Consider the following 26,011-nt stretch of genomic DNA (forward strand, 5'->3'; position numbering starts at 1 on the left):
CCTTAACTTTCACGTGTTGCCTTGAAGCTCCTTCAGCAGATCGATGGAAGCCCTTTCTTCAGTAAGTTTGAGAGGAAGCTGCCGAGATCTTCATCCTGAAAAACAGAGGATGACATTTTAGTCATGAAGGTAAAAGAAGTCAAAGTCACTAAATGGACAAAGCCGTGGCCTCGGTCAAAGGTTAAAGGGATGTTTCAGGATGTTTGACACAGGCCTCGTGTCCTCGTTATCCAGAGTGTTGCTGATTTATGGAGATATTTTTTTGTAATTCATGCAGTTCTTATATTTGAAGAGTTTCGTGGCGCTAGGCTAATGCAAGGCTAGTGCATTTCTATGGTATCAGCTAGCCTGCATTAAAAACAGTGTGACCCGCTCCACAGAGCACCTGAGTCACTGATAACACCAGACTAACCATATACATGTCTGTGTCCATAGAGTCATTTAAACCATTTTACATTTAAAACACCTCATCTTTGAGCAGCATCAGCTTCGTGGCATCTCCAGGGTAACGTGCAGCATTACTATGCCGTTAATCTTACAGTTAAAGATGTAATTAGTGATTAATCACAGGTCGTTTGATTAGATTGTTGATTATAGAACATCACGTTCCACTTCTTTTCTGCTTTGGTTTGATGATGGAGCAAAAAAACCTATTGACATGTTCGTTGTGCACATGGGCAAGACACTAAAACCTGCCCACTCCAGTGACCGTCTACAACAGGCCCATTTCCACAGCACGAGACCAGTTCGTTCATGTGAGACCGGTTCATTTAGGGAGGGGCGGCGCCCGCAGGTTTGTGTTCCCAGTATCTTTAGGACAAAGTGCTCTGGGTCGTTATGGGAGGGGCCAAGGTCATTTATATGCATTATTATACGGCTCTTCACAACGTAAGTAGAAGCTCCGTTGATTTGAATGGGATTTCCCAACGTTCTCCCGGTCATTATTCTCTGATAAAGCACGTCTGAGTTGGTGTTTTCATATCACTCCGCACGTACGTAGCAGCGACACTATCTGTCCCGTCACTGAGAGAGAAGTCGGGGAATCGTGAGTCTGACTTTCAACTTACCCAGAGATTCACCAACATTCCTCCAACTGCGCCTTCAGCTAAGTAGCTAGGCTAGCTGCTAGCCTTGCTGCTTCTAGCCTAGCCAAACGCTGCCGAGCAACGCGCAAACTTTTGGGAACTATTTGTCGCTGAAGTCATTAAATAAACCTTTCGACCTTCATAAAAGTGTACGAAGTTTATGTTGTGTGTGTTCAGTTGCAAATGGCCGAATAATAAGCGGGATAATGTATAGAACGCTGGTTTATACAGCGTTCTATATAGACCAGCGTTCGTGTCGGGGTCCGGTTCGCCCTGTCGGTGCTTATTTTCCCGATAATGACCAGCGTTCTATACATTATCCCTTACGTGACAGGCAACAACCACAGCCTGATGTCACGGAGCTTTATCCTGCATCAAAACACCTTTGTATCTGCAAACTTTGGCCATTAGGAGGGACAGAGGCTCCAGTGTTTGAACAGTTTCCAAGCACCAGAGGAACAGGTATTCAGAAAAAAGAAAAATCACAAAAATGCCCAAAACGAGTAAACCTTTTATTTTTAGTTCGACAGTGAATTCTAAAATAAAAGAGGGAGATGTGAGGCCTCGCTCCTCTCATTTAGGCAATAACAAACAACGTCTGGGAAAACTGTGCAAATCAAACTTGAGCAGATACTGACATAACTATGAGGGAAAATATATAATTGAATTGAATAACTTCTCATCAAAATCAGGCTGTGAGTAGAGATATATTATCTGTGAACCAGTCATGATGGAGCCTTTGAAACTTGGATATGTCCTGACCAATCAGAGCGGTGACGAGCCCCCTCCCCTTTCCCCAAACCGGTCGAGTTTGCAAACCACTCCAGACCCCATGACCCCTGGACCGGTTTGGACCCCCCTTTAGGAGCAGTTCCCTTTTGGCTGTGGAAACACCTTCAAACCGCTCCGGTCCTGTCGAAACGGGGCTTATGACTTACACATGACAAAGGCGTTTGGCAAAAACACCTAAGAACTACAAGATGTACTTTTTCCCACGGTGGCAAACAGCACGATCCTTTCTTGCCATGCAGGCTTGATCGGAATCTGTCAGACCACTCATTGCACGACGTCTTCCCCAAACCCGTGTTCCAGCGTCTCATTGGCTGCTCGGGTCTGTGTGGGCGTCTCATTGGCTGCTCGGGTGTGTGTGGGCGTCTCATTGGCTGCTCGGGTCTGTGTGGGCGGCGCCTCATTGGCTGCTCGGGTCTGTGTGGGCGTCTCATTGGCTGCTCATGTCTGTGTGGGCGGCGTCTCATTGGCTGCTCATGTCTGTGTGGGCGTCTCATTGGCTGCTCGGGTCTGTGTGGGCGGCGCCTCATTGGCTGCTCGGGTCTGTGTGGGCGTCTCATTGGCTGCTCGGGTCTGTGTGGGCGGCGCCTCATTGGCTGCTCGGGTCTGTGTGGGCGTCTCATTGGCTGCTCGGGTCTGTGTGGGCGGCGCCTCATTGGCTGCTCGGGTCTGTGTGGGCGGAGTCTCATTGGCTGCTCGGGTCTGTGTGGGCGGCTGCTAAACTGTACAGAACTTTCACAATGCGGTTTCACTCAAACCACGCTTCGGAAACAAACAAACAAAAGAGCGTGAGCTGTTTGTGCAAGTGTGCAGGGACAGGATGTGTCTGTGCTGGTTTAGAGAAAGGCTAAAGATTCTATGATAAGGTTTACTCGAGTTGAGTCAGTAAATACACACAGAATAAAAGGATGAATTCACAGAGTCATTACCACATCTGTATCATGTGATTAACTTATCTTACACCATGGTCTGGGTGAATACTGGACTCTGATTGGCTGGTGCATTATTTTGGTATAACCGCACACGTAGTCCGGTAGTTAAATCACTGGGATGTCACTCCGCTGTGGCGTCGCCATAGCAACGCCTGACACAGCTGAGTCAGATAAAGGCGTAATTAGTGACTGACAGGAACGTATGAGATGGATTTAGTGTTTGCTAAATGTTTGTAGAGGAGAGTGAGCAGCTAGGTTAGCTACTGTTAATAACATATGAGCTTTACATTTCTATTGGAAACGGTTAAGGCTATTCATCATTTTCAGGCGTACATAAAATGATCCTGCATTGAAGCATCTTTGTCTGGATTAGTAAAGTCAAACATAAAAGTTTGAGTTGGGGGGGCCCAGGTGTGAGCGACTCCACCGCAGCTGTTTCCATAAACAGTTGAGCTGGTTGAGCTAGCTAGCTTTAGCTTCAGGTTAAACCTTGTAAAAGGTAAATAACTCCTGCCCACGAGTGCCGCATATCGGTGTTTCCTTCCAGGGAAAAGTGTTTCCGGGTTAGTCCTGTTGTGTTGTGATTCTGTGCTGATGTTGTGTCGTTGAGCCTGACTGAGATCCTCGTAATAGCTGCGGAGAATGACTCGCTCTGAGACCAGCCTTCAGTGACCGGCTAATAACCCACACAAAATAGTCCCGTAGTCTGGCAGATTTAGTGACTTTAGTCAATGAAAAACACATTTATTATAAATGTTAGGTTTGTGGGACCCTGGTATAAGCGGATTAAACAACGAGGAGCCGCGTTAGACGTTATAATGCAGGAGGAACAACACTGTGTCGGGCGTTAGAACCGGCTAACGCGGCTCCGAGGTGTTTAATCCTTACTTATTAACTTTAATAAGATATTGATTGATTTCTTTTTTTTCCGTCACTTGCGTGACGCTAGCCCGCAGTTAGCTTTGCCCGTTAGCCTGTTAGCTTCTTCTTTGTGATTCTATTAGTGTGTATTGGTGACTTTGACCCATAGGCAGGAAAGCTGCAAGTGTGGTTTTCTGTCCAGAGACACCAGGGGGAGATGAAAGACCCTCCAATCATCCCATTAACTCTTGTATTACCCCCACAGGCAGGGGCGGACTGGGACTGGACCAGCCTGGCCCAAACACTTCCACAAATACATATTTAACCCTTAACCGAGTGCATTTTCTCCAGTTCGGCTTTACCCAAAACTAACAGCTTCTTGACCGAAGAGCTACAGCTAAGACTGTTTGAAAGCTAAGACTTACAAAAGTAAAGTTTATTACTCAAGAAGACATAATGAATGTAATAAAAGAAAGACTTACAAAAGTGATTGAAACTTTTTGTCACGTTGTCGCCACATGTTTGTCATGTTTTTGTTGCTTTCCCGGCACATTTTCCCTATTTAAATATGGTTACGTGAAGTGTTCCACTACAAAGAAATCCAAAAAAATGGATGGATGGAAGAGCTTGGTAGCTTCTATCTTGACCTGTTTTGGAGCTATAGAGGAGAGAGGGAGAGGCTAAATGCTAACGCCGTCTGCGCTGTGTTTACGTGACTGAAGATCAGACAGGTCCTAAAGAACTCGTCACAGCTCAGGTAAGAACATATCTCAGTGTGGAAAAACGCTGGCCTGTTCCTTTAAGTAATATTAAATATGAATGTGTTCAAGGCCGTCCCTGATCTCAGAATCCCCGGGCATCACTTTGACGCTTCACTGCTTAGGTCACTCTCTCCTCACTTTGTAATCAGACGAGAAGTAACTTGAACAACTCACTCCACTCACTACTGCACTGATACTTGAGAATGCTAACAATGATTCCAACATTAGCTTCATGCTACATACGTGCCTGTATTTACTCCTACTGGGCGATCTGCTTAACTTTCTGATACCAGAATGAAACAAAACATTCATATAGACCCTATTTTGACGCTAAATATGCCAGTTGAAGTGACTTCCTGTTTCGATCCAGCGCGCCAAAATAAAAGCACACAGCTCGTCTCATTGATTAGTTCAGCAACATTACAAGAATATCATTAAATACACACATTTTAAGTGTTTTGTCTGTTAACACAGGCAGAAAGAAGATTAAACTAATGAATAAGATGGTGCTTTTATTTTGGTGTGCTGGAAGGAAACAGGAAGTCCCTTCTTGGGCGGCTTAGTTATCAGTCAGCAGTCTGCCAGAGTAAATGTTGTTCATCTCCATGGTAACGTGCAGGACATTCAGGACATGTGCTCAACCCGTCTCACCCGCAAAGCCTTCAGAATCCACCGGGGACCCAACAGTTTCATACACCAGGCGATCAGGAAGCTGAACTCCCTCCCTTCCCTCCTTGTGCTTCCAACCCTCACTCCCACCTCCACAACAAGGACGAGAGAATGAACCAGGGCTGAACGATATGGACACACTTTATATCTCGATGTTCATGCCAGATATCTCGGTATGATACGATATGACTCGGGAAAAACTAAGCACTTTTCAGAAAAATTAAATCATAAAACAAAAGAGTTTTATTGATGAAAATCTATATCGTTCATATCTTGCTTTTTCGATTTTAATATTTTTAATGTTCAAACCTCGATAGAAATACAATAACGATATATTTTTCAGCCCTAGAATGAACTATTTCAATTCATTGTGAAATGAATTGACATATAAAATATTTAAATCTTTGAAAAATGACAAAGTTGAACCTAATTTCCTTTTCACATGAAAAGTCTGAAACATTGACATGTCTTTCAGCTGCAAGACCTGTTAGCCTGATTACTGTTTCCTTTCTGATTGTATAAAAGTGAGAAAGCTATAAAGCTGAGCAGTTCATTTCAGTTTCAGTTTGACATTATCCAATATGGCGGCAAGTTTCCATGACTTTGGATTACTTTGGATTACAACTCAAGAAAAATGGACCGATTCATGCTGCTTCATGAAGACTTTATTGATTCCCCTTATGACGGCTGCTCATTCTTCTGCTGTGTCTCCGCTTCCATCGCCATCGTCTTCTCCAAGTCTCTCCGTCTTTCTTCTTCCTTAACCGTGATCTGCTCCAACGCCGTCTCTCTTTTGTCTTGAAGATGTTTCAGAGGAAGTTCCCACTCGCTCTCGATTTCTTCTCCTGAAGTCGAATCCTCCAGTTCGCCCACACTGTGTAGGTTTCTTGCTCTCATCCAGTCCAGCTCGCTCTCGATTTCTTCTCCTGAAGTTGAAACCTCGATTTCACCCTCACTATATACCTTTCTTGCTCTCATCGGCTCCAACTCTCTCCTTATTTCTTCTTCCTCTGAAGTCGAATCCTCCAGTTTGCCCACACTATACATGTGTCTTGCTCTCATCGGCTTGAACTTTATCTCGCCTTCTTCGTCTGAACTTGACTCCTCCCACTCGCTCTCGGACAGCTCTTCCGCCCACGTCTTCACAATTTCGGTCAGAGCAACAACTTTCTGTGACATCAGTTGGAGCTCCCGGTCTCTCTGCTTCAGCTGTTTCTTCTTCAGTTGGAGCTTTCTCTTCAGGTCCTTTGCTGCAAAGACCAAAGCTGTGTTTCTGACGTTCAGCCTTCGCACCACCTTGTCGTGAGCCAGCATTTCCTTTCTTTTCAAGTCCTGCTGTTGCTTCCTCAGGTTCTCCCATCTTTCTTCAGCAGCCCTGACCTTTTGCTCCAAAGCCTTGTCGAACTCTTCCATCTTGGCGAGTAGTTTCTCTTGCAGTTTGCGCTCCAGCGTTGGAGCCTGGATCAGGTCACAGGCCGGCAGCCCCTCGGCAGACGTGGCCTTTAAGTCCATGTTCAGCCAAAGGAAAACGCGCTGAACTTACTCCTCTCAGTGTTTGTTTGTGGACTTTCAAATCCTGTGTCTGCTTCAAATAACAAGCGGATTGAAATGTGTTGGCATGGCAACACACTGACAACAGAAGTGTGTTTATGTTAAAGGTTGACAACGACAGAAATGGTTTGAAATGCCTTTACCTACAGCTTGTTCCTGTACATTTTGTTAGCCAGACAAATTACATTTAAATAAGCCTTCGATCCCCAAACAACTTAGCGAAGCCAGGCTCAATACTAAATCAGGGCGAGGTATTTTATGTCCATTTCATGGTGTTTGTATCATTTCTGTGGTTTCTTTATCATTAACATCTGACCCACAAAAAGCAGAAACTGAACTGAATTTGAGTTAGCATTTAGCTCAGGACACTTTCATAGATACGGACGGCATATATGGTCATGTTTGAAAACAGTTAAGGGCGAAAACAATTTGGAGAGAAATCTAAACTTTGGATTACTTTGGGTTACAACTCAATAAAAAATGGACAGATTCATGCTGCTTAATGAAGACTTTATTGATTCCGAGCACCAGCCCTTAAGACGGCTCCTCGTTCTTCTACTGTGTCTCCGCTTTCATCACCATCTTCTTCTCCAAGACTCCCTCTATCTTCTTCCTTAACTGCTCCAACGCCGTCTCTCTTTTGTCTTGGAGATGTTTCAGAGGAAGTTCCCGCTCGCTCTCGATTTCTTCTTCCTCTGAAGTCGAATCCTCCAGTTCGCTCACACTATGTAGGTTTCTTGCTCTCATCAGGTCGAACTTTATCTCGCCTTCTTCGTCTGAACTTGACTCCTCCCACTCGCTCTCGGACAGCTCTTCCGCCCACGTCTTCACAATTTCGGTCAGAGCAACAACTTTCTCTGACATGAGTTGGAGCTCCCGGTCTCTCTGCTTCAGCTGTTTCTTCTTCAGTTGGAGCTTTCTCTTCAGGTCCTTTGCTGCAAAGACCAAAGCTGTGTTTCTGACGTTCAGCCTTCGCACCACCTTGTCGTGAGCCAGCATTTCCTTTCTTTTCAAGTCCTGCTGTTGCTTCCTCAGGTTCTCCCATCTTTCTTCAGCAGCCCTGACCTTTTGCTCCAAAGCCTTGTCGAACTCTTCCATCTTGGCGAGTAGTTTCTCTTGCAGTTTGCGCTCCAGCGTTGGAGCCTGGATCAGGTCACAGGCCGGCAGCCCCTCGGCAGACGTGGCCTTTAAGTCCATGTTTAGCCAAAGGAAAACGCGCTGAATTTACTCCTCTCAGTGTTTGTTTGTGGACTTTCAAATCCTGTGTCTGTTTCAAATAACAACTGGATTGAAATGTGTTGGCATGGCAACACACTGACAACAGAAGTGTGTTTATGTTAAAGGTTGATAGAGACAGAAATGGTTTGAAATGCCTTTACCTACAGCTTGTTCCTATGTACATTTTGTTAGCCAAACAAATTACATTTAAATAAGCCTTCGATCCCCAAACAACTTAGTGAAGCCAGGCTCAATACTAAATCAGGGCGAGGTTTTTTATGTCCATTTCATGGCGTTTGTATAATTTCTGTGGTTTCTTTATCATTAACATCTGACCCACAAAAAGCAGAAACTGAACTGAATTTGAGTTAGCATTTAGCTCAGGACACTTTCATAGATACGGACGGCATATATGGTCATGTTTGAAAACAGTTAAGGGCGAAAACAATTTGGAGAGAAATCTAAACTTTGGATTACTTTGGGTTACAACTCAATAAAAAATGGACCGATTCATGCTGCTTCATGAAGACTTTATTGATTCCGTGCACCAGCCCTTAAGACGGCTCCTCGTTCTTCTACTGTGTCTCCGCTTTCATCACCATCTTCTTCTCCAAGACTCCCTCTATCTTCTTCCTTAACTGCTCCAACGCCGTCTCTCTTTTGACTTGGAGATGTTTCAGAGGAAGTTCCCGCTCGCTCTCTATTTCTTCTTCCTCTGAAGTCGAATCCTCCAGTTTGCCCACACTATACATGTTTCTTGCTCTCATCAGGTCGAACTTTATCTCGCCTTCTTCGTCTGAACTCGACTCCTCCCACTCGCTCTCGGACAGCTCTTCCGCCCACGTCTTCACAATCTCGGTCAGAGCAACAACTTTCTCTGATATCAGTTGGAGCTTCCGGTCTCTCTGCTTCAGCTGTTTCTTCTTCAGTTGGAGCTTTCTCTTCAGGTCCTTTGCTGCAAAGACCAGAGCTGTGTTTCTGACGTTCAGCCTTCGCACCACCTTGTCGTGAGCCAGCATTTCCTTTCTTTTCAAGTCCTGCTGTTGCTTCCTCAGGTTCTCCCATCTTTCTTCAGCAGCCCTGACCTTTTGCTCTAAAGCCTTGTCGAACTCTTCCATCTTGGCGAGTAGTTTCTCTTGCAGTTTGTGCTCCAGCGTTGGAGCCTGGATCAGGTCACAGGCCGGCAGCCCCTCGGCAGACGTGGCCTTTAAGTCCATGTTCAGCCAAAGGAAAACGCGCTGAATTTACTCCTCTCAGTGTTTGTTTGTGGACTTTCAAATCCTGCGTCTGTTTCAAATAACAACTGGATTGAAATGTGTTGGCAAGGCAACACACTGACAACAGAAGTGTGTTTGCTTTCAAGAACCTTCTGTTAAAGGTTGATAGAGACAGAAATGGTTTGAAATGCCTTTACCTACAGCTTGTTCCTGTACATTTTGTTAGCCAAACAAATTACATTTAAATAAGCCTTCGATCCCCAAACAACTTAGTGAAGCCAGGCTCAATACTAAATCAGGGCGAGGTATTTTATGTCCACTTCATGGCGTTTGTATCATTTCTGTGGTTTCTTTATCATTAACATCTGAACCACAAAAAGCAGAAACTGAACTGAATTTGAGTTAGCATTTAGCTCAGGACACTTTCATAGATACGGACGGCATATATGGTCATGTTTGAAAACAGTTAAGGGCGAAACAATTTGGAGAGAAATCTAAACTTTGGATTACTTTGCAAATGGTTACAACTCAATAAAAAATGGAGCGATTCATGCTGCTTAATGAAGACTTTATTGATTCCGTGCACCAGCCCTTAAGACGGCTCCTCATTCTTCTACTGTGTCTCCGCTTTCATCACCATCTTCTTCTCCAAGACTCCCTCTATCTTCTTCCTTAACTGCTCCAACGCCGTCTCTCTTTTGACTTGAAGATGTTTCAGAGGAAGTTCCTGCTCGCTCTCTATTTCTTCTTCCTCTGAAGTCGAATCCTCCAGTTCGCTCACACTATACATGTTTCTTGCTCTCATCAGGTCGAACTTTATCTCGCCTTCTTCGTCTGAACTCGACTCCTCCCACTCGCTCTCGGACAGCTCTTCCGCCCACGTCTTCACAATCTCGGTCAGAGCAACAACTTTCTCTGACATGAGTTGGAGCTCCCGGTCTCTCTGCTTCAGCTGTTTCTTCTTCAGTTGGAGCTTCCTCTTCAGGTCCTTTGCTGCAAAGACCAGAGCTGTGTTTCTGACGTTCAGCCTTCGCACCACCTTGTCGTGAGCCAGCATTTCCTTTCTTTTCAAGTCCTGCTGTTGCTTCCTCAGGTTCTCCCATCTTTCTTCAGCAGCCCTGACCTTTTGCTCCAAAGCCTTGTCGAACTCTTCCATCTTGGCGAGTAGTTTCTCTTGCAGTTTGTGCTCCAGCGTTGGAGCCTGGATCAGGTCACAGGCCGGCAGCCCCTCGGCAGACGTGGCCTTTAAGTCCATGTTCAGCCAAAGGAAAACGCGCTGAACTTACTCCTCTCAGTGTTTGTTTGTGGACTTTCAAATCCTGTGTCTGCTTCAAATAACAACTGGATTGAAATGTGTTGGCATGGCAACACACTGACAACAGAAGTGTGTTTGCTTTCAAGAACCTTATGTTAAAGGTTGATAGAGACAGAAATGGTTTGAAATGCCTTTACCTACAGCTTGTTCCTGTACATTTTGTTAGCCAAACAAATTACATTTAAATAAGCCTTCGATCCCCAAACAACTTAGCAAAGCCAGGCTCAATACTAAATCAGGGCGAGGTTTTTATGTCCATTTCATGGTGTTTGTATCATTTCTGTGGTTTCTAAACTTTCAAAAACTACTTTAGCAAATGCTGAATTATTGATATAGTTTTCTACCCAAAAAAGACATGGCGAGGAGCAAAGTGGTTCAACAGCCCATACATACATGCTACATGTTAGCACCGTGCTAATGCTAACACTAGCTAGCACTTGCTACGACTGCCGTTTTTTTGCTTCTACTGAACAATCTGCTGTGAGAAAATATCCATATGGGCCCGATTTACACTTGACTTTATTTATGTGATAAATAAGTTCATATTCCACCAGAGAATGGCGGCGCCCACGTCATCTTACGGAATAAGGTGAAAAATACAGTGTGCACACTATTGCTAAAGGACAAACCGCCGTGCTAATCACTAGGATCAAATGCTGCTTCTCCTTTTCAACCCTTTAGAGGCACTCACTAACCTATTCAAAAATTCGGATACGATGATACGATTGGCTGTGGCCTCGGGCAGACGCAGGATAGACATTCAGCCCAATAAACGGCTCTGGACGATCATAAACCACACCTCTCCTACGAGGAAATAAATTGGTGACACCAGACTAAATATCACTTGTGATTTTAGTCTGGTGTTAGCCAGGCTAGGCACTCACTGGAGTGTTATTGGGGGACATAACACAAGTTTATTTCTGTTCATTATCATGCAGAAAATCAAAGCGGAGTTACCATAGTAGGTTCCTAGCTGTAAACAAAGCTACCAAATTTAGTCCATTGCTCTTTAAGTCCTAACAAAAATACAAAAGGTTTACATATAAAACATACAAACAGTGCTGTCATGTCCACGCAGGTGCTGGTGTTCAGGAGGCCTTGTGTTTTGTCATATTGAAGTTTGAATGATCACACCGGTCATTTGTGATGTGATCAAGCTTTACGTGCAGTGGGAGGGGTCGGTCACCTCCAATATAGTTTGCCTAAAAGGTTTACTAAAAATCAACATAAAAACATAGTCCAAAGGTTTATTGGTTCTTTTGTCAAGAAAATACTGTAAGTACGAATTATAGGGCATGTCCAAATATGAACAAAACTAATCAGGTTTAGGTGAACATGATCAGATATGGTGCCTGCCTTTTTCATGCTGTAGTTTCACTCATTTCACCACATCCTCCAAAACAACACATATATCATCACTTAGCACATTATTCACCAATAAAATGTGACTTTCATCAAGTTACCATGGCTAGTTTTTAAGTTATGTAAAGAAATGTACCATGAATTTAGCAAGACTTGTGTTTTTTTCAGACTTCAGAGGAAACAGGAAGTTGAGAGCGCGACCGGTCTCTGCTGATTGGTCAAATGCCAAAGAGGTGGGATCTGTGATGTAGGGGATCTCTTGCCTGATTGGCTGAATGAATGAGGACCACTGTACATGTGGCCTATGCAAAGTGTGCGTAGTGTGTGTAGTCACTTTCCCTATAAAGGGTTAAAAAACCTTGGACAGGACGTAATGTTTCGGCTGAGGTCTACCTGGTAGCTCCAGGAGAGCAGCAGGAACTTGGAGCTGGCGTCTTCTGCAGAGGAGGACACTTTAATGACGATGGACTCCACCATCACCGTTCCATCCGGGAGGTGCTGGATGGTGTAGCCTTTCAATACGCTGAAAACAAAGACACTGACTTCAGCCGCGCCCTCTTCTGAGTCTCCACACACTGAGCTGAATATTTCTGTTCTAAAATCTGCATTAGGCTGATTTAAATGTGCCCCCCCTGTCACAGACCTCTTGATGTGGGTGTAGACCCGGTGGAGCGTGTCGGCCTCACTGTGGGGGTCCTGGAGCTGGACTCTGCAGGTGAAGCGTAACTGATGCTCGTTCAGGCCCAGCTCCTTCAGCGCCTGCTCCGACGACACCAGCTTCAAACTCTGGAAGAAAAACCGGCACAAGAATATGGAAATAAAGATAATACAGATCTAGGAAATAGTCCCTCAAAATGCGATCGTTCATGTGATGCAGGTCAGTTATATTCCAAACATGACTCTATGGACACAGACATGTATATGGTTATTCTGGAGTTATAAGTGATTTGCCTCAGGTGCTCTGTGGAGCGGGTCACACTGTGTTTAATGCAGGCTAGCTGATACCATAGACATGCACTAGCCTGGCATTAGCCTAGAGCCACGAAACTCTTCAAACATAAGAACTGCATGAATTACAAAAAAAGAATATCTGCAGAAATCAGCAACACTCTGGATAACGAGGAAACGAGGCCCTGTGTCAAACATCCTGAAATATCCCTTTAATATATCACAACATATACATGAACACATATATTCATTTGGTAACCAAGTCCATTCATCCCAGGTGTTAAATCCCAATATTTCCCCCGTCAGAACACAGTCAAAAGGCTAATCCTCCAGTGAAGTTCCCCTTACAGGAACAGTGAAGTTCCCCTTATAGGAACAGGCCATCGTTCTTCCACACTGAGATATGTTCCTACCTGAGCTTAGACGAGTGGATACGTACCTGTCTGTGTGTAGGAAGATGTTGGGAGAGGCCAAATGCTAACAACATCATTGGTCTTTTTGCGTTACTGAGCACACGCACAAAGACCAGACGCATCAACTCGTCTAAGCTCAGGTAAGAACATATCTCAGTGTGTAAAACCGTGGCCTGTTCCTCTAACCTTACATTCTATAAAACAAACAAGAAGTAAGTGAAGCTCGCAGAAGGAAGTGCATTTATCTGCGTACATTGGTGTATGAATGAGAGCATGAATGGGTGAGTGGATCCTTGCTGTTAAGCGCTTTGAGTGCCTAATGTAGGTGGAAAAGCGCTATATAAGTTGAGACCATTTACCATTTACCATTTTGTAAGATGACATTGCCACAACCCAAAAACATCCCAGTGAATAAGCTGTAACTTACATTCTCTTTCATGATGAGCGTGCCGTGCATCGTGCGAGGTTTTTTCAGGTCAGGCAGCGGCCCTGATGATAGAAGAAAGATTGAAGTAGATAAGTAGAATCAGAGATGAGTCATGACCTGGATGGCACCATTAAACGCTGCCATTCAGGTCACGACATTTGCAGATAGAACAGTCAAATGCCAAACTGCTCATACTAAACACAGAATAATACAGTGCACAGTTATAGAGTGAGATTGGTTCAGTAAATCAGTCTTTGGCGTTCACTGATGTATTGTTGCTGGATAATGGAATCAAATTATTGACATAAAAATGTGCAGGGCTCTGCCTTTACCCTCCGTTAGTCAATTTAATAATGCTTTGGTTAAACATACTCTGAAAATCTGGGGTCAATTTAGGAAACAGTTTGGCCTTGGTGGCTTATGGCTATGTTAAATCAACTTTTTAAACCCTCTACAATGGACATTGGCCGTCAGAGATGGCATCAGGAGGGGATCACTCGTCTAAACATTTGCTCAAAGATGGCACCATTGCATCTTTTTCAGAATTGAGAGAGAAATTTAACCTTTTACAATCTGATTTTTTCTGTTATCTTCAGATTAGACATTTCCTTAAGCCATATCTGTCTAATTCTGCAATTACAAACAGCCGCACTTGACAAAATTCTGTCATTAAGGCCAACCAAAGGACTCATTTCTAGGTTATAATACTATGCTAGAACTTAAAAGCCCCTTGATGGAGAGATTTAAAAAAGCTTGGGAAGAGGATTTGGGCGTCAGTATGACTGAAGGTGCTTGGGCTGGTGCACTCAAACCTGTCCATGATTCCTCTTTCTGTGCTCGCCACAGGTTAATCCAGTTTAAAACTGTGCACAGGGCACATATTTGCAAGTCCAGACTGTCTTCCATGTACCCTGAGATCAGCCCACTGTGCACCAGATGTAAACGGACGGAGGCCTCCCTCAGCCACATGTTCTGGTCTTGTTCGCACTTAAGCAACTTTTGGGGAAACATATTCAGCACATTATCTCAACTACTGAGCTTTAGACTCCAACCAAATCCCGTATTAGAAAATCAAACACATCTCAGCGCCAACAAAAGAGAGTCTCTAGTCTGTGCTTTGCTTCTGGCACGCCGGGCCATGGCCTCCCCTCCGTCACACGCACAGCGGCTGGAGATGTCATGTCCTGTTTAAAACTGGAAAAGATAAGATGTTCTAAAACAAACGCCTGGTGCCTTTGAGGAGACTTGGGGCCCACTCTTAGCTGTATTCCCAGCTCTGTGATATTGTATCTGTACTTTACAGCACCTTCATTTGTCAAAATAGGTCTTGGTGTGACGTCATTGTTTTGGCAGTAATGGTGGGGGTTTTATTTTTATTTTTTATTTACTTTTTGTTTTGGCCGGGATTTTGTTTTTATTATACAATTTTTGTGCCAAACACACTTTTTTAATATGTTAAAATTCAATAAAAATATTCTTGATTAAAAAAAGAAAGTGACTTGACTGTATGATACCTCCCAGAGCCATCTCCCTCTTCAGCAGGTTCAGGGAGATGTCCACAGGAACACTGGGGTTTGTGGTCACCGTCTCCGTCTCACCGTTGGCCGGCATGTAACAGTTTATACCTGCAGTGACAAGAACACAGGATTGATGCGTGTCTGAGGACATGTATGTGATACCACTGAGCCTAAAAAAAAGACAGCTGTTCCGATGCTTATGTATAGATCTGTGTAGACAGGTCTGATTTTTAAAAATCTCTCGTCTATAATCCTGGGTATGAAGCTTCTAAGAGGTCAAATGTGTCAGTGTTGAGGGGGCGCTTTATTAGAGGCATAAGGCTGATTTATTCAGGACATTCATGTTTCGCAGGTAACTTCAGATGGCCAATATAATTACTATTATTGTTTCGTTCTTTTAGTAAGACAGAAGGTTAGTTTACCTGCTTTAGTAGTGGAGGTGAAGTGTAGTAGGCTGCTTACATGGATTTTCCTGTCAGTAGGGAGAGCTTACGCCCCCTACTGACTGGTGCTGGAAGTGATCGAAACTAGTAAAGCAGGTAACTAACGGAACAAACAATAATAGTCTTAATCTTAGAAAACAGTTTGAAACTTTGACAAAAGGCCAATATAATGGTCAACCTCTATTAAGTGTGTCACATATATTGGCACACTTTTGAATTAACGCACACATTTTCATTCACCTTTTCATCATTTATTATTTAACTATAACAAGAGATGTCTCAACATGATATTCGGTGTCGGTATCAGTGGCCGACCCAGGCACTTTGTGAATTTCTTCATTGTGAGATCAATAAAATCCGCTCTGATCTTACATCTTGAGAGTATCGGATTGGATCTGATTTAACGACGGGTCTGATCCACCACAGACAGTCGTGAATCTGCATTCTGAAACTGCAGTGGCTCAGGCTTCACTGCAGCACGGCTACTACTTTTACTGCCCAGCAGAAACTCAGTGAGAAGCTTAAGCTTGAAAAGCGCAATACAAGTGTCAGGCATCTTGGTCACATGACGTCACAACATTGTGAAAAATCATTTAAATTGAGTTGGTGCAGCTGAGAATTAATTGTGGTAGATATGGTTAGTGTCAAAATGCAGAATTTTTGACTTGGTTTATGGTTAATAACTTTGTAAAGGCTCGAAACAAATCTGTCACAAAGCTCGACGTCTTTCCCCTCAGCAGGGCCGGACTGGGACTGAAACACAGCCCTGGACTCTGACCAGCCTGGCCCAAATCAGCCTAACTGTGACTTCCACAAACACATATTTTAACCTCTGACCCCCCGCCTTAACACTAACGAGTGCATTTTCCCCAGTTCGGCTTTTATTATTTTTTTTTTGATCGGCATCATCAGCAAAAAGAGCGGGAAAGGCGGTCGTAGAAACAGAAGCAAAATCATTAATATAAATAATAAATAATGATGGTCCCAAAATTGAACCTTGTGGTGCACCATACTCCACGGAATTCCTTTTAGATTCATGTTTTTTTATACTGGGCTTTACCCAAATCTAAAAGCTTCAATGCAACGCCGCATTTGAAAGCTAAGACCTACAAAAGCGACGGAGACTTTTCGTCACGTCGCCACATTTTGTCACATTTTTGTTGTTTTTTTTAAATTATTTTTTCTATCATTTTTTGTTATGTTTTTCTCACGTTTTGCAGGTTTTTTTTGTCCGTGTTTTTCTCATGTTTTTGTTTTGTTTTCATCCTCTTTTTGTGGCTATGTTGATGCTTTTCTTTTTAGCTTTTAGATTTGGGTGAAGCTCGGTGGAGGCGGGACTGATGGCCCTTCTGTGCTCTTCCAGGATGGACTTATGGCCGGTCCGCCCCTGCCCCTCAGCACATAAGCCCTAAGGTTAAATGACACCTGTGTCCAAACGACAGAATTAAAAAGGATGTGCTTGACGTTCATAAGCAGAAAGGACTCTCAGCCTGAAGATGACAGTGGCAGGTTTGTGAATCCTTTATCCGGCTTCGTGTGTCGGTAAACTGCAGTGCACTTACTAAACTCCTGCTCGATTTTGCCTTTGAGAAACTCCATCTTGACGGCCTCTCCGTGCACCAGCAGCATGTTCCGAGGCTCCGCCATTCGGATGAGCTGCATGATCCCTTTGGCATCGGCGTGGGCGCTGAACGACATGTACTCCACCTGCAGCTTCACGTCCAGCTGAACAGAGCACAAAACCAACACCATGACTACCAGAGGACAAAACAGAGGTCTGTGAAGGGGCATTTCTGTCAGAGAGTGGGAGAAAGTCATGAAAACAGAGGCTTTTTGATGAAACCTCATGAAGAGCGTTCATCCAGGCGAGTATCCATTATCTGCACTTGAATTAAGGCGAGACACTTGAGGTGAAAGTATTGATGTTTCCCGCAGTGGTGGAAGTGGAGATTTGTATCTGTTTTCCTCCCTTTACATCTTAGTTTTCATGTCAGATATAAAAATGATGATGTTTATTTGATGATGTTTTGTCTGCGAGGTGGGGGCGACCCGGAAGTAGAAAGGCCGTCTTTCCCGCGGGTTTTCATTCATAAATATTGACAGATTTGACATCCACGTGTCCTGCTAAGGGGCCCCGTGATGACGCTTTCACCCAAATATGGTGTTTTTCCTCCTACGAGACGCTGGAGCGGAAAAGTGGAAGAACGGGCCGAGCATGCGCACTCGCTACAAAACTTCAGGGCTGGTTTTCTCTGAATGAGAGAAGCCGCACTCGGGCAGAGCCTGAGCCCTTATAGAAGCTCCCACAGACTCCACACTTTACAGGCTGAGACACAACAACATTCTGAAGCTTTTTTCAGAGGGATTTTTTAATATCTAATTCCGAGCCTGATTTATTCAGCTTTGAAACCAAAAAAACAGGCGGAATTTGAGTTTTTACAGATTTTTTCACTGATGATTAGTTTATTGAAAAACTAAACAAAATATCCAGAATCCCTCTGAGAAAATCTGAGTTACTAATATGTCAATAAAATAAAACCATAACATTTAATCTGGATCAATTCATTATTTTGATTTCGTTGCCCAAAATATAGGCAGTTTTGTCCATTTTAATGCTCAAAATGCCTTATTTTTATGTGAAAACATAAAATGACAGAAAAAATGCAACACATTTTTCCCCCTCATATTTATATCTGTGATGTTCAGCAGAAGCTTCACATGGACATCTCTACATTTCGTTTTTTTCCCTTCACCTGCAGTGTCTCGCCTTGATTGACTGATTTGGACAAATGAATGCAAAAAAACCTCCAGCCACATTGTCTCACCGTTGATCTTCCCTCCATCTCCAGTTTTCTTTGTCCATTCAGGATTTTGTGGCCGATAGTTCCTTGCACGCAGTAACCGGGCATAATAACCTAGAAAGAAATACAGCATTAGAACAAAGTTACATGAAAAAAGCGAGTTACAGAAACTACAATCATGCACAAGGTTTATTCATGTTCAGATTGCAGAACGACGCACCATGTTCTTCTCATTGCCGGCCCATTTCTTAAAGATCTGCAGGGACTGTCCGGCGTGAAGCATCCCCGGCGTCGCAAACACAACCTGAGAACACGCATTTATTAGATCACACGTCTGTAAATGAAATAAACTTAACCGTGTCTCACCATGGGGCCGGGGTTATCAGCGTAGGATCGATCGAACGGTTTTATATGTTTAAACTCAAACATGTTTCTCTGCACAAAGGTCTTCCTGATCTTCTGGTTGGTCCACGTGATGAAAAGCTTGTAGTAGTGATTGGCCTTCTCCGTCAGCCCCGTGGAGAAGTAGATGGGGGCCTTTAAGTTCATTCTCTCCCTAAGGATGGAATACAAAACAAGCTATTACATTACGACCAGTGGAAATGGATCAGCTTTGGTTCAGAGGTGGAGGAGGCACTGACACTTTCAAAACAATCATTCTCAGCATCTGCAGGGCTTGAGTTCTGTTCACTCCACATGCTGTAAGACTGTCACTCTGGCGCAGCTTCTCTGCACAGATTTAACTTAATGTGATGCAATGTGACTATGAATTAAGTTCAGTTCAGTTTATTATGAATATACAGTAAAAACATTTACACATTTGTTCATGGAATAATGCATATTCATAAATGGGACACCCTTGAAGCAACAGTTAGCTTACACAGAGCCTCTCGTAAGTATTCATACACCTTGAACTTTTGCACATGTTGTCATGTTTACAGCCCTAAACATAAAGATTTTATTTTGATTTTTTTACTGAACGTTCCCACACAAGTAACAGACGACTGTGAAGTGAAAGCAAAATGATACATGATTCTGTTAATTTTCAAAAAATAGAAAAGTGAAAAGTGGGGCGTGCATAAGTATCATACAGCATTTTCTGAGTGCATTAAATTGCCTTTAAAACATTCCTAATGACTCCAGAATGTTCACTCCTTGGCCTAACGGTTAAATCTAAAGCTGGAGTAGATTTGGTCTGGCCTTAGAGCAGATAAAACTATTCTTACCAATGGAATCATTTGGATTATTTTGTATAATTTCAAGTGAATAATAAATCATTTCCACAGTAAAAGTTGTTTTATTTGATTTCCAGTGGGATTTCTATCTGTTCCATTTGCATTAGCGTTTTTATCTGATCTTAGATTAGTTCAAACCGACTCAAATTTAACATAAAAAAACCTTTATTCACGTGATTTTAAGTCATTTATCTGATTTAAGATAAACATGTTTCCAGTGTGTCTGATGTACAACACTGGCATATGTAGAAAGTGATGCTTTAGTTTTCGGCCTTTGGTCTTTGGTCGATGAAGAAAACCGGCTCCACCGAGAGAACCTGCCTCCCCCTGTTTTAATGTGGGCAAAACACCTGCAACTACAGGTGCAGCTTTGTTACACTCTGTACCCCCTGTTACACTTCATTAAACCCTGCCCTTTAATATGCAATTACCTGTACTTGCATGTGTAATTACTCACTCTTGTACATGGGACTTACAGGCTGTAATCTAAAGTTTACTCTGATACAGGTTGATGGGAAAGTTTACCAAAATGTCTCCAGCAGGATGCAGAGTTCCTGAGCTCTCCCGAGGGCAAAAACTGGAATAAGAACCTTGAAGGAAAAAAACAAAGACAGGAAATGCACCAATGAGTTAGATATAAATAAAAAAAACTCAGGGAAAAGAAGCTAAAATCACAACAAAATGACAATGAAACGTTACTCTCTTACCACAAAACCTGAACCCGTATCTGAGAAAGTATAAGAAGCGAGTGCCTGACTCAGCTGAAGCTGTATGTGCTGTAGACCTTCTCCCCCCGTGGGTCAGGAATCCCCTCATACAGTGTTTGCTGCTTTAAGAACGACGCTCACCTTTCCTCCTCTTTCTATTGATTCATGCACTTTCTTCAAAAAGTCCCTCTCTCTGCACCTCTTCGAGTCCCGGATGGTGGTGGCGTAGGTGGACTCGGAGATGAGGATGTCTGGACGGCACTTATCAATCCACGCAGCCCTAAAGGAGAAGAGGATACGAGTTATTAACATAGCTGGACATTAAAGGAGACAATGCAGAACTCACCCTAAATGTCTGTCAGGCGTCATGTTGTAATCCCCCTAATACAGGACAAGAGAGTTTCAATAAAGCTGTATTTTTTATTCTTAAATACACTTAACACTCAATGACCAACTGGCACCAGAGATTTTTGGGCAGGATTAAAAAAACAAAAAAACAATGGAAACTTCTACTATGATGGTGAATCCATTGACGACAGACATAAAAAACCTTTAAAGGGGGGTGTTCTGCAAAATGGACTTTTTCAAGCTTTACATCATGTTATTCTGTCATTCCCTCATTTAAAACATGCCTGAAGTGGTCAGAGGTTCTTAGAGGTTAATGTTGGACAGATATCAGTCTTTATTCATTGAAAATAATTAATAATAATAATAATTGTTAATAATTGATTCATTAACGCGCCCAGGTTTCTTACAGTGACACAGTTCAACTAAAATTAACTAAAAATACCTTTTCTACCCAACATTTCTTCATTAAAGGGACTAGATGTAAGTTGGTCACTTTATACTCACTGCTGCCACCTCAGGTCTTATGTGTAACTGCAGCTTCTATATTAAACTCGTGCATGACGGCACTTCTTTTTCTGTGACAGTGCAGGATTTTAGAGGCAGTTGTGGTGGATAAGTCTGGGCTCTTTCTACACATTAGGACATGGGCTACACCATAGACCAGGGGGAGGCAGGTTCTCTCGGTGGAGCCAGTTTTCTTCACCGTCAAAAGACCAAAGGCCGAACTCTCCAAATGAAGCATCACTTTCTACACATGCCAGTGTTGTACATCAGACACACTGGAAACATGTTTATCTTAAACTAGATAAATGACTTAAAATCACGTGAATAAAGTTTTTTATGTTAAATTTGAGTTGGTTTGAACTAATCTAAGATCAGATATAAACACTAATGCAAATGGAACAAATAGAAATCCCACTGGAAATCAAATAAAAAACTTTTACTGTGGAAATTATTTATTTTCACTTGAAATTATACAAAATAATCTGAATTATTCCATTGGCAAGAACAGGTTTTATCTGCTCTAAGGCCAGACCAAATCTACAGCTTTAGATTTAATCTCTTCATTCAAGTAGATTTAAATTCATTTCTACTTATTGATGATAGGGACGATACCACATGTTTTGGAATCGATACGATACCGATACTTTTGGGGTCATTTTTACCGATACTGGTCATTTCATATGGGTGAATGTATTTCAATCGATATACATCTCTAAAACTGGTTATTTTATATAATGAACTGGTCAATTAAAATGATATTACTTTAACTGGTTAATTAAACAACACTAATGTGAAATTAAATACATAAACAACATTTTAAATTAATACTTAAATGACAAACAGAACCTAAACCAGAATGATCAGCCCGGCTCAGTTCAATCCTTTGCTGTTGTGACTGTTTTGGCTCAGAACAAAGGAATAAATCATCCTTTTGTGTTGATAATTGCTGCCCCGCCTTCCTTTTTACATATGCAAGTTAGTATCGATACTTTTTGCCCAATATCAATACTTTAAAAATAGCCGTTTGGCATCGATCCGCCCATCCCTAACTGATGAGTATTCTTTTAGGATTATGGCCTAATAAGCTGCTCTGCTAAGACATTTTAAGGAATTACCTTTGGACATTATATTTGCCACTATATTTACCTGAACTTTTAATTGTCATATTTATTGCTCTGTTTTATTGCCTTGATGTTTGTTGCAGCCCTTTGAGGCGACTTCTGTTGTGATATTGGGCTATACAAACCCATTAAACTTGAAACTTGAAACTTGAATTGACAGTATTTTTCACATGTCTTCAGTTCTTTAACAGGCATTTGATCTGATTTGGGTCATATTATTTCTCAAACTCATCTCGAGGGCCAGAGTTTGATGATGGAGGGCCGGTTTAGCCCCTGGGCCTGACGTTGCCTACCCCTGCCATAGGCCACGGCTGGAACATGTAAGGCAGGGGCGTCCAAAATGCGGCCCGGGGGCCAAATGCGGCCCTCAGACCAATTTATTTACCTTGCTGTATCGGTGCACATCACCAGAGATGGACCTTTTTATCTGAAATGTAATAATTCTACACAATTCTAACCGAACAACTAACATTTTACTGTGAGACTGAGCTGCATGAAGGTTTTAAGCTTAAATAGAGGTGAGGGGCACAACTTAAACCTCTGCTAGTCCGAGGTTTTGCGGCACTAACTACTGATCTACGGCCCTTCACCCTGTGTACACTTCAATATGCGGCCCCCCATGAAAAAAGTTTGGACACCCCTGACGTAAGGGGAGGAAAATACATGATACACATTGTTAAACTCTGTATAGTCCCTTTAAAATGGCTGAAATTCACTGAAATAAAATGATAATTATGCAACTGAAGTGATCTAAATAAGTGATATTTTCAAAAGCATTAAAACCTGTCATATTATATAAGACACTGGAGGAGAGCGTTTGTTCTTGAGGTTTGTATAAAAGTTATGTCCAGGTGCATGAATCAGCTGCATGTGTTTATTCTATTATGAAAGAGTTAAATTTGATCAGAATGAGAAAAGAAATCACGATACATGTTTTAGCCATGTTGTCCAGCCTGAACTCACCGTATAAACCACAGACTCAGATCCCACTTTGATCTGCACCATCGCTGCTCCCAAAACGTGTCCGGCGTAGTAAGCTTTAATCTCCAGCTCGTCGTCCACCTGCCACACAAACACAGCGGGGCATCAGCATGGAAGCATGTGGACAAACACGCCACATGTTCTCCACACCTGCACAGTCTGGTGGAGATTCAGAGGCACCACTTTCTTCATACAGTCCTTGATCATCTGCGAAGTAAAGAAGTTGGTCTCGCCCTTTTTGTCGACCGTGATCTTGCGGAAGTCCTCCAGCAGAATGGGACAGATGGCTTTGGTCGGGTGGGTCATGTAGATGGGGCCGTCGTAGCCCACCATCTCGCTCATGTACGGCAGAGCGCCGCAGTGATCCAGGTGGAAGTGACTGGGAGAACAAACAGATGCTTTTAATTAAGTTCTACATGTTATGACGATGTCGCAGTGAAGAGGAAATCTAACACACCTGATTATGACACAGTCCAGGAAGTCTGTCAGGCGTCCGTTTTGAGTAATGTATGAAAAGTCTGGGAAACGTCTCTGTAATAAGTGTTACAACACATTCAGCTCAAATTATAGCATTACACAAGACAGGAGGAAAACTAAGCATGTTAAAGAGGAGGTGTTCTGCTTTTGTCAGTCCCATAGCACCAGTCTGGATACTCAATCAGGACCCGGGTCGTATGAACTGTTGAATCGTGTGAATACTGACTTTTATCTGGGAACTTAAGACTGTTGCGATCGAATTGTGTTTGTTGACCATCATGCCTGTTTGAGCGCTACAGAACTGTGTAAGTTCTTTGTTGTTTTCTGTTGGGTATGAATGGCCATTATAAATGTTTGTCTGTCCACATATTTTTTACATAATATACGGGACCATCAAAAAGCAAACTCTGTGCAAATCTTTCCAAATAGCTTCAAATGTAATACAAAAAACAAGAAACTTGTCAAATTTTCTTTGGTGCAGGCGAAATATGTGATTGCTTTGAAATGGAAGGACACAGAAAGACCTGGAGTGAAACAGTGGATTAAACTGATGAGCAGTAACTTAGCGCTGGAGAAACTGACATACATGGCCAAAGGAAAACTGGAAGACTTTAAAGACATTTGGTTGCCCTTTCTACGCCTTGTAAAGGACTTTGATTTGTAGAAATTATTATTTTTTTAATTGAGCGAAGGGTGGGTTTTAGGGTGGGGGGAGGGATTTTATTTTATTTCCTTTTGTTTGTGTATGTGTGTGTTAAAATTGAAAATATCAATAAACATATTTGTGAAAAAAAAAGCAAACTCTGGTCTCTGCCTCCTCTCTCTGAGTCGACACCTATACTTCTAATCGTGCCCATTCATTTGAAAGTAAATTCTGGTGCATCATAATCATAAAGTGTTGTTGTCTTTTGGACAATCTGCCTCCTCAGTACGAGCAGCTCACTCCTGGAGCCTGATCCCAACAGAACTGAGGACCTCGCTCCACACTTTTAGAAACTCTGTGAAGAAGTGGCTCTTGGACAGTCAGACATGTGAACACACCATGGTCTAGAGTCACTGATACAGGTCTGGCTGTGTGGAAGATTGTGGTGTTTTGTGTTTTGTCCCTTTCTGATCTTTTATCTGTGAATTTACCTATTGTTTACATATTTAATGTTGTCGTTCATCATTCACTGTCTCTTTATGTCTCTGTGATGGTGTTTTTCTGTATGTTTGTGCCTGTGTTTGTCCTGTCATGACATCAACCTGCCAGGGGACTACAGATGAAAATTAGCCTACATGGCTAAACTCCGGCACATTTACATGTTGAAGAAACACATGTTGATGAATGTGCACTGTCCCGATTCAAATAAAGATATAAAAACAAGAAGAAGAAAAAAAAAGCAGCATACTGGTTCCACTCACGTCATCGTTGTATCCCATGTGCATGCCGCAGTCCAGCATGATGTTTTTGCCCCCGATAGAGACCAGGATGCAGCTGCGCCCGACATCCTGCCCCGCGCCTTGGCAAAGAAAGTACATGAAGTATAAATACTACAAATCACACTTTGTAAAACCTTTGTGGACAAATTACTTCTCAACACTAAATTCAGATAAAGAGACTATGAGAAAACAGTGTTCAGAAAAGCTTTATAATCAACACTACCATGTTCATGACTGTATTGTTGACAGAAGTAGCATGTTAGCTAGCTCGCTGGCACGTTAGCTAACACTCACCCAGAGGAGTTACTCTGATTTCCGGCATGTGGCTTCAAACACCAGCTCCTCCTCACGTGCTCAGATTATTAACACCTCGGTGAGTGTTTCCCGCTCCTTTGATTAGATTAAAGACAACTTTATTCATTGAAATGTCTGTTGTTTTCCTTGTGTACATGCGCACCCGCTACACGGCATATCCAGTGAACCGGTTCCGGTGCCGAGACTTTCAAAGTAAAAGCCTAAAGCGCTTGTATTTATTCTTTAAGCCCAAATCATGAATAATTATAAGATGTTGCACTTTTTACACGGTGACTGATGATCTAACTTGTGTTTCTGATGGGTTTTGAAACGATGCAGTGATGAATAACTATCATACTGCTTTTATTTTTTAAGGCGGAACACACTTTTTCTGGTATGTTGCGGCTCGATCTGAGTCTGCGCAGATCAGATGGATTTACAGGAAGACCGACCTGTCCTTTCATGGCTCTGATGCTTTGATCTCTTTGAATATACAGGTGATTTTTGTATTTCAAACACGTGATGCTCCTTTATGTCCGTGCTTTCTCACTGATCCGTGTGTGTGTGTGTGTGTGTGCGTGTGTGCGCGTGTCCGTGTCCGTTTCAGTGAAGG

General features: G+C 42.7%; 1 protein-coding gene across 1 annotated transcript; it reads right to left on the reverse strand.

The window, feature by feature from the left end:
* On the reverse strand, positions 1 to 25,426 carry ints11 (integrator complex subunit 11; the record flags this gene model as incomplete). Its single annotated transcript, XM_079559131.1, has 17 exons — positions 1 to 95; positions 12,154 to 12,283; positions 12,404 to 12,546; positions 13,549 to 13,610; positions 15,063 to 15,173; positions 17,071 to 17,233; positions 18,334 to 18,423; positions 18,530 to 18,613; positions 18,676 to 18,865; positions 20,070 to 20,134; positions 20,393 to 20,531; positions 20,598 to 20,632; positions 23,188 to 23,286; positions 23,356 to 23,584; positions 23,663 to 23,736; positions 25,087 to 25,184; positions 25,399 to 25,426. The coding sequence occupies 17 exons, from the start codon at positions 25,424 to 25,426 to the stop codon at positions 33 to 35; spliced, it is 1,803 nt and encodes a 600-aa protein (XP_079415257.1). The 3' UTR covers positions 1 to 32.
* Between the last annotated feature and the right edge of the window lie 585 nt (positions 25,427 to 26,011).

Source organism: Gobius niger (genome assembly GCF_951799975.1).
Source record: "Gobius niger genome assembly, chromosome: 6".
Lineage (NCBI taxonomy): Eukaryota > Metazoa > Chordata > Actinopteri > Gobiiformes > Gobiidae > Gobius > Gobius niger.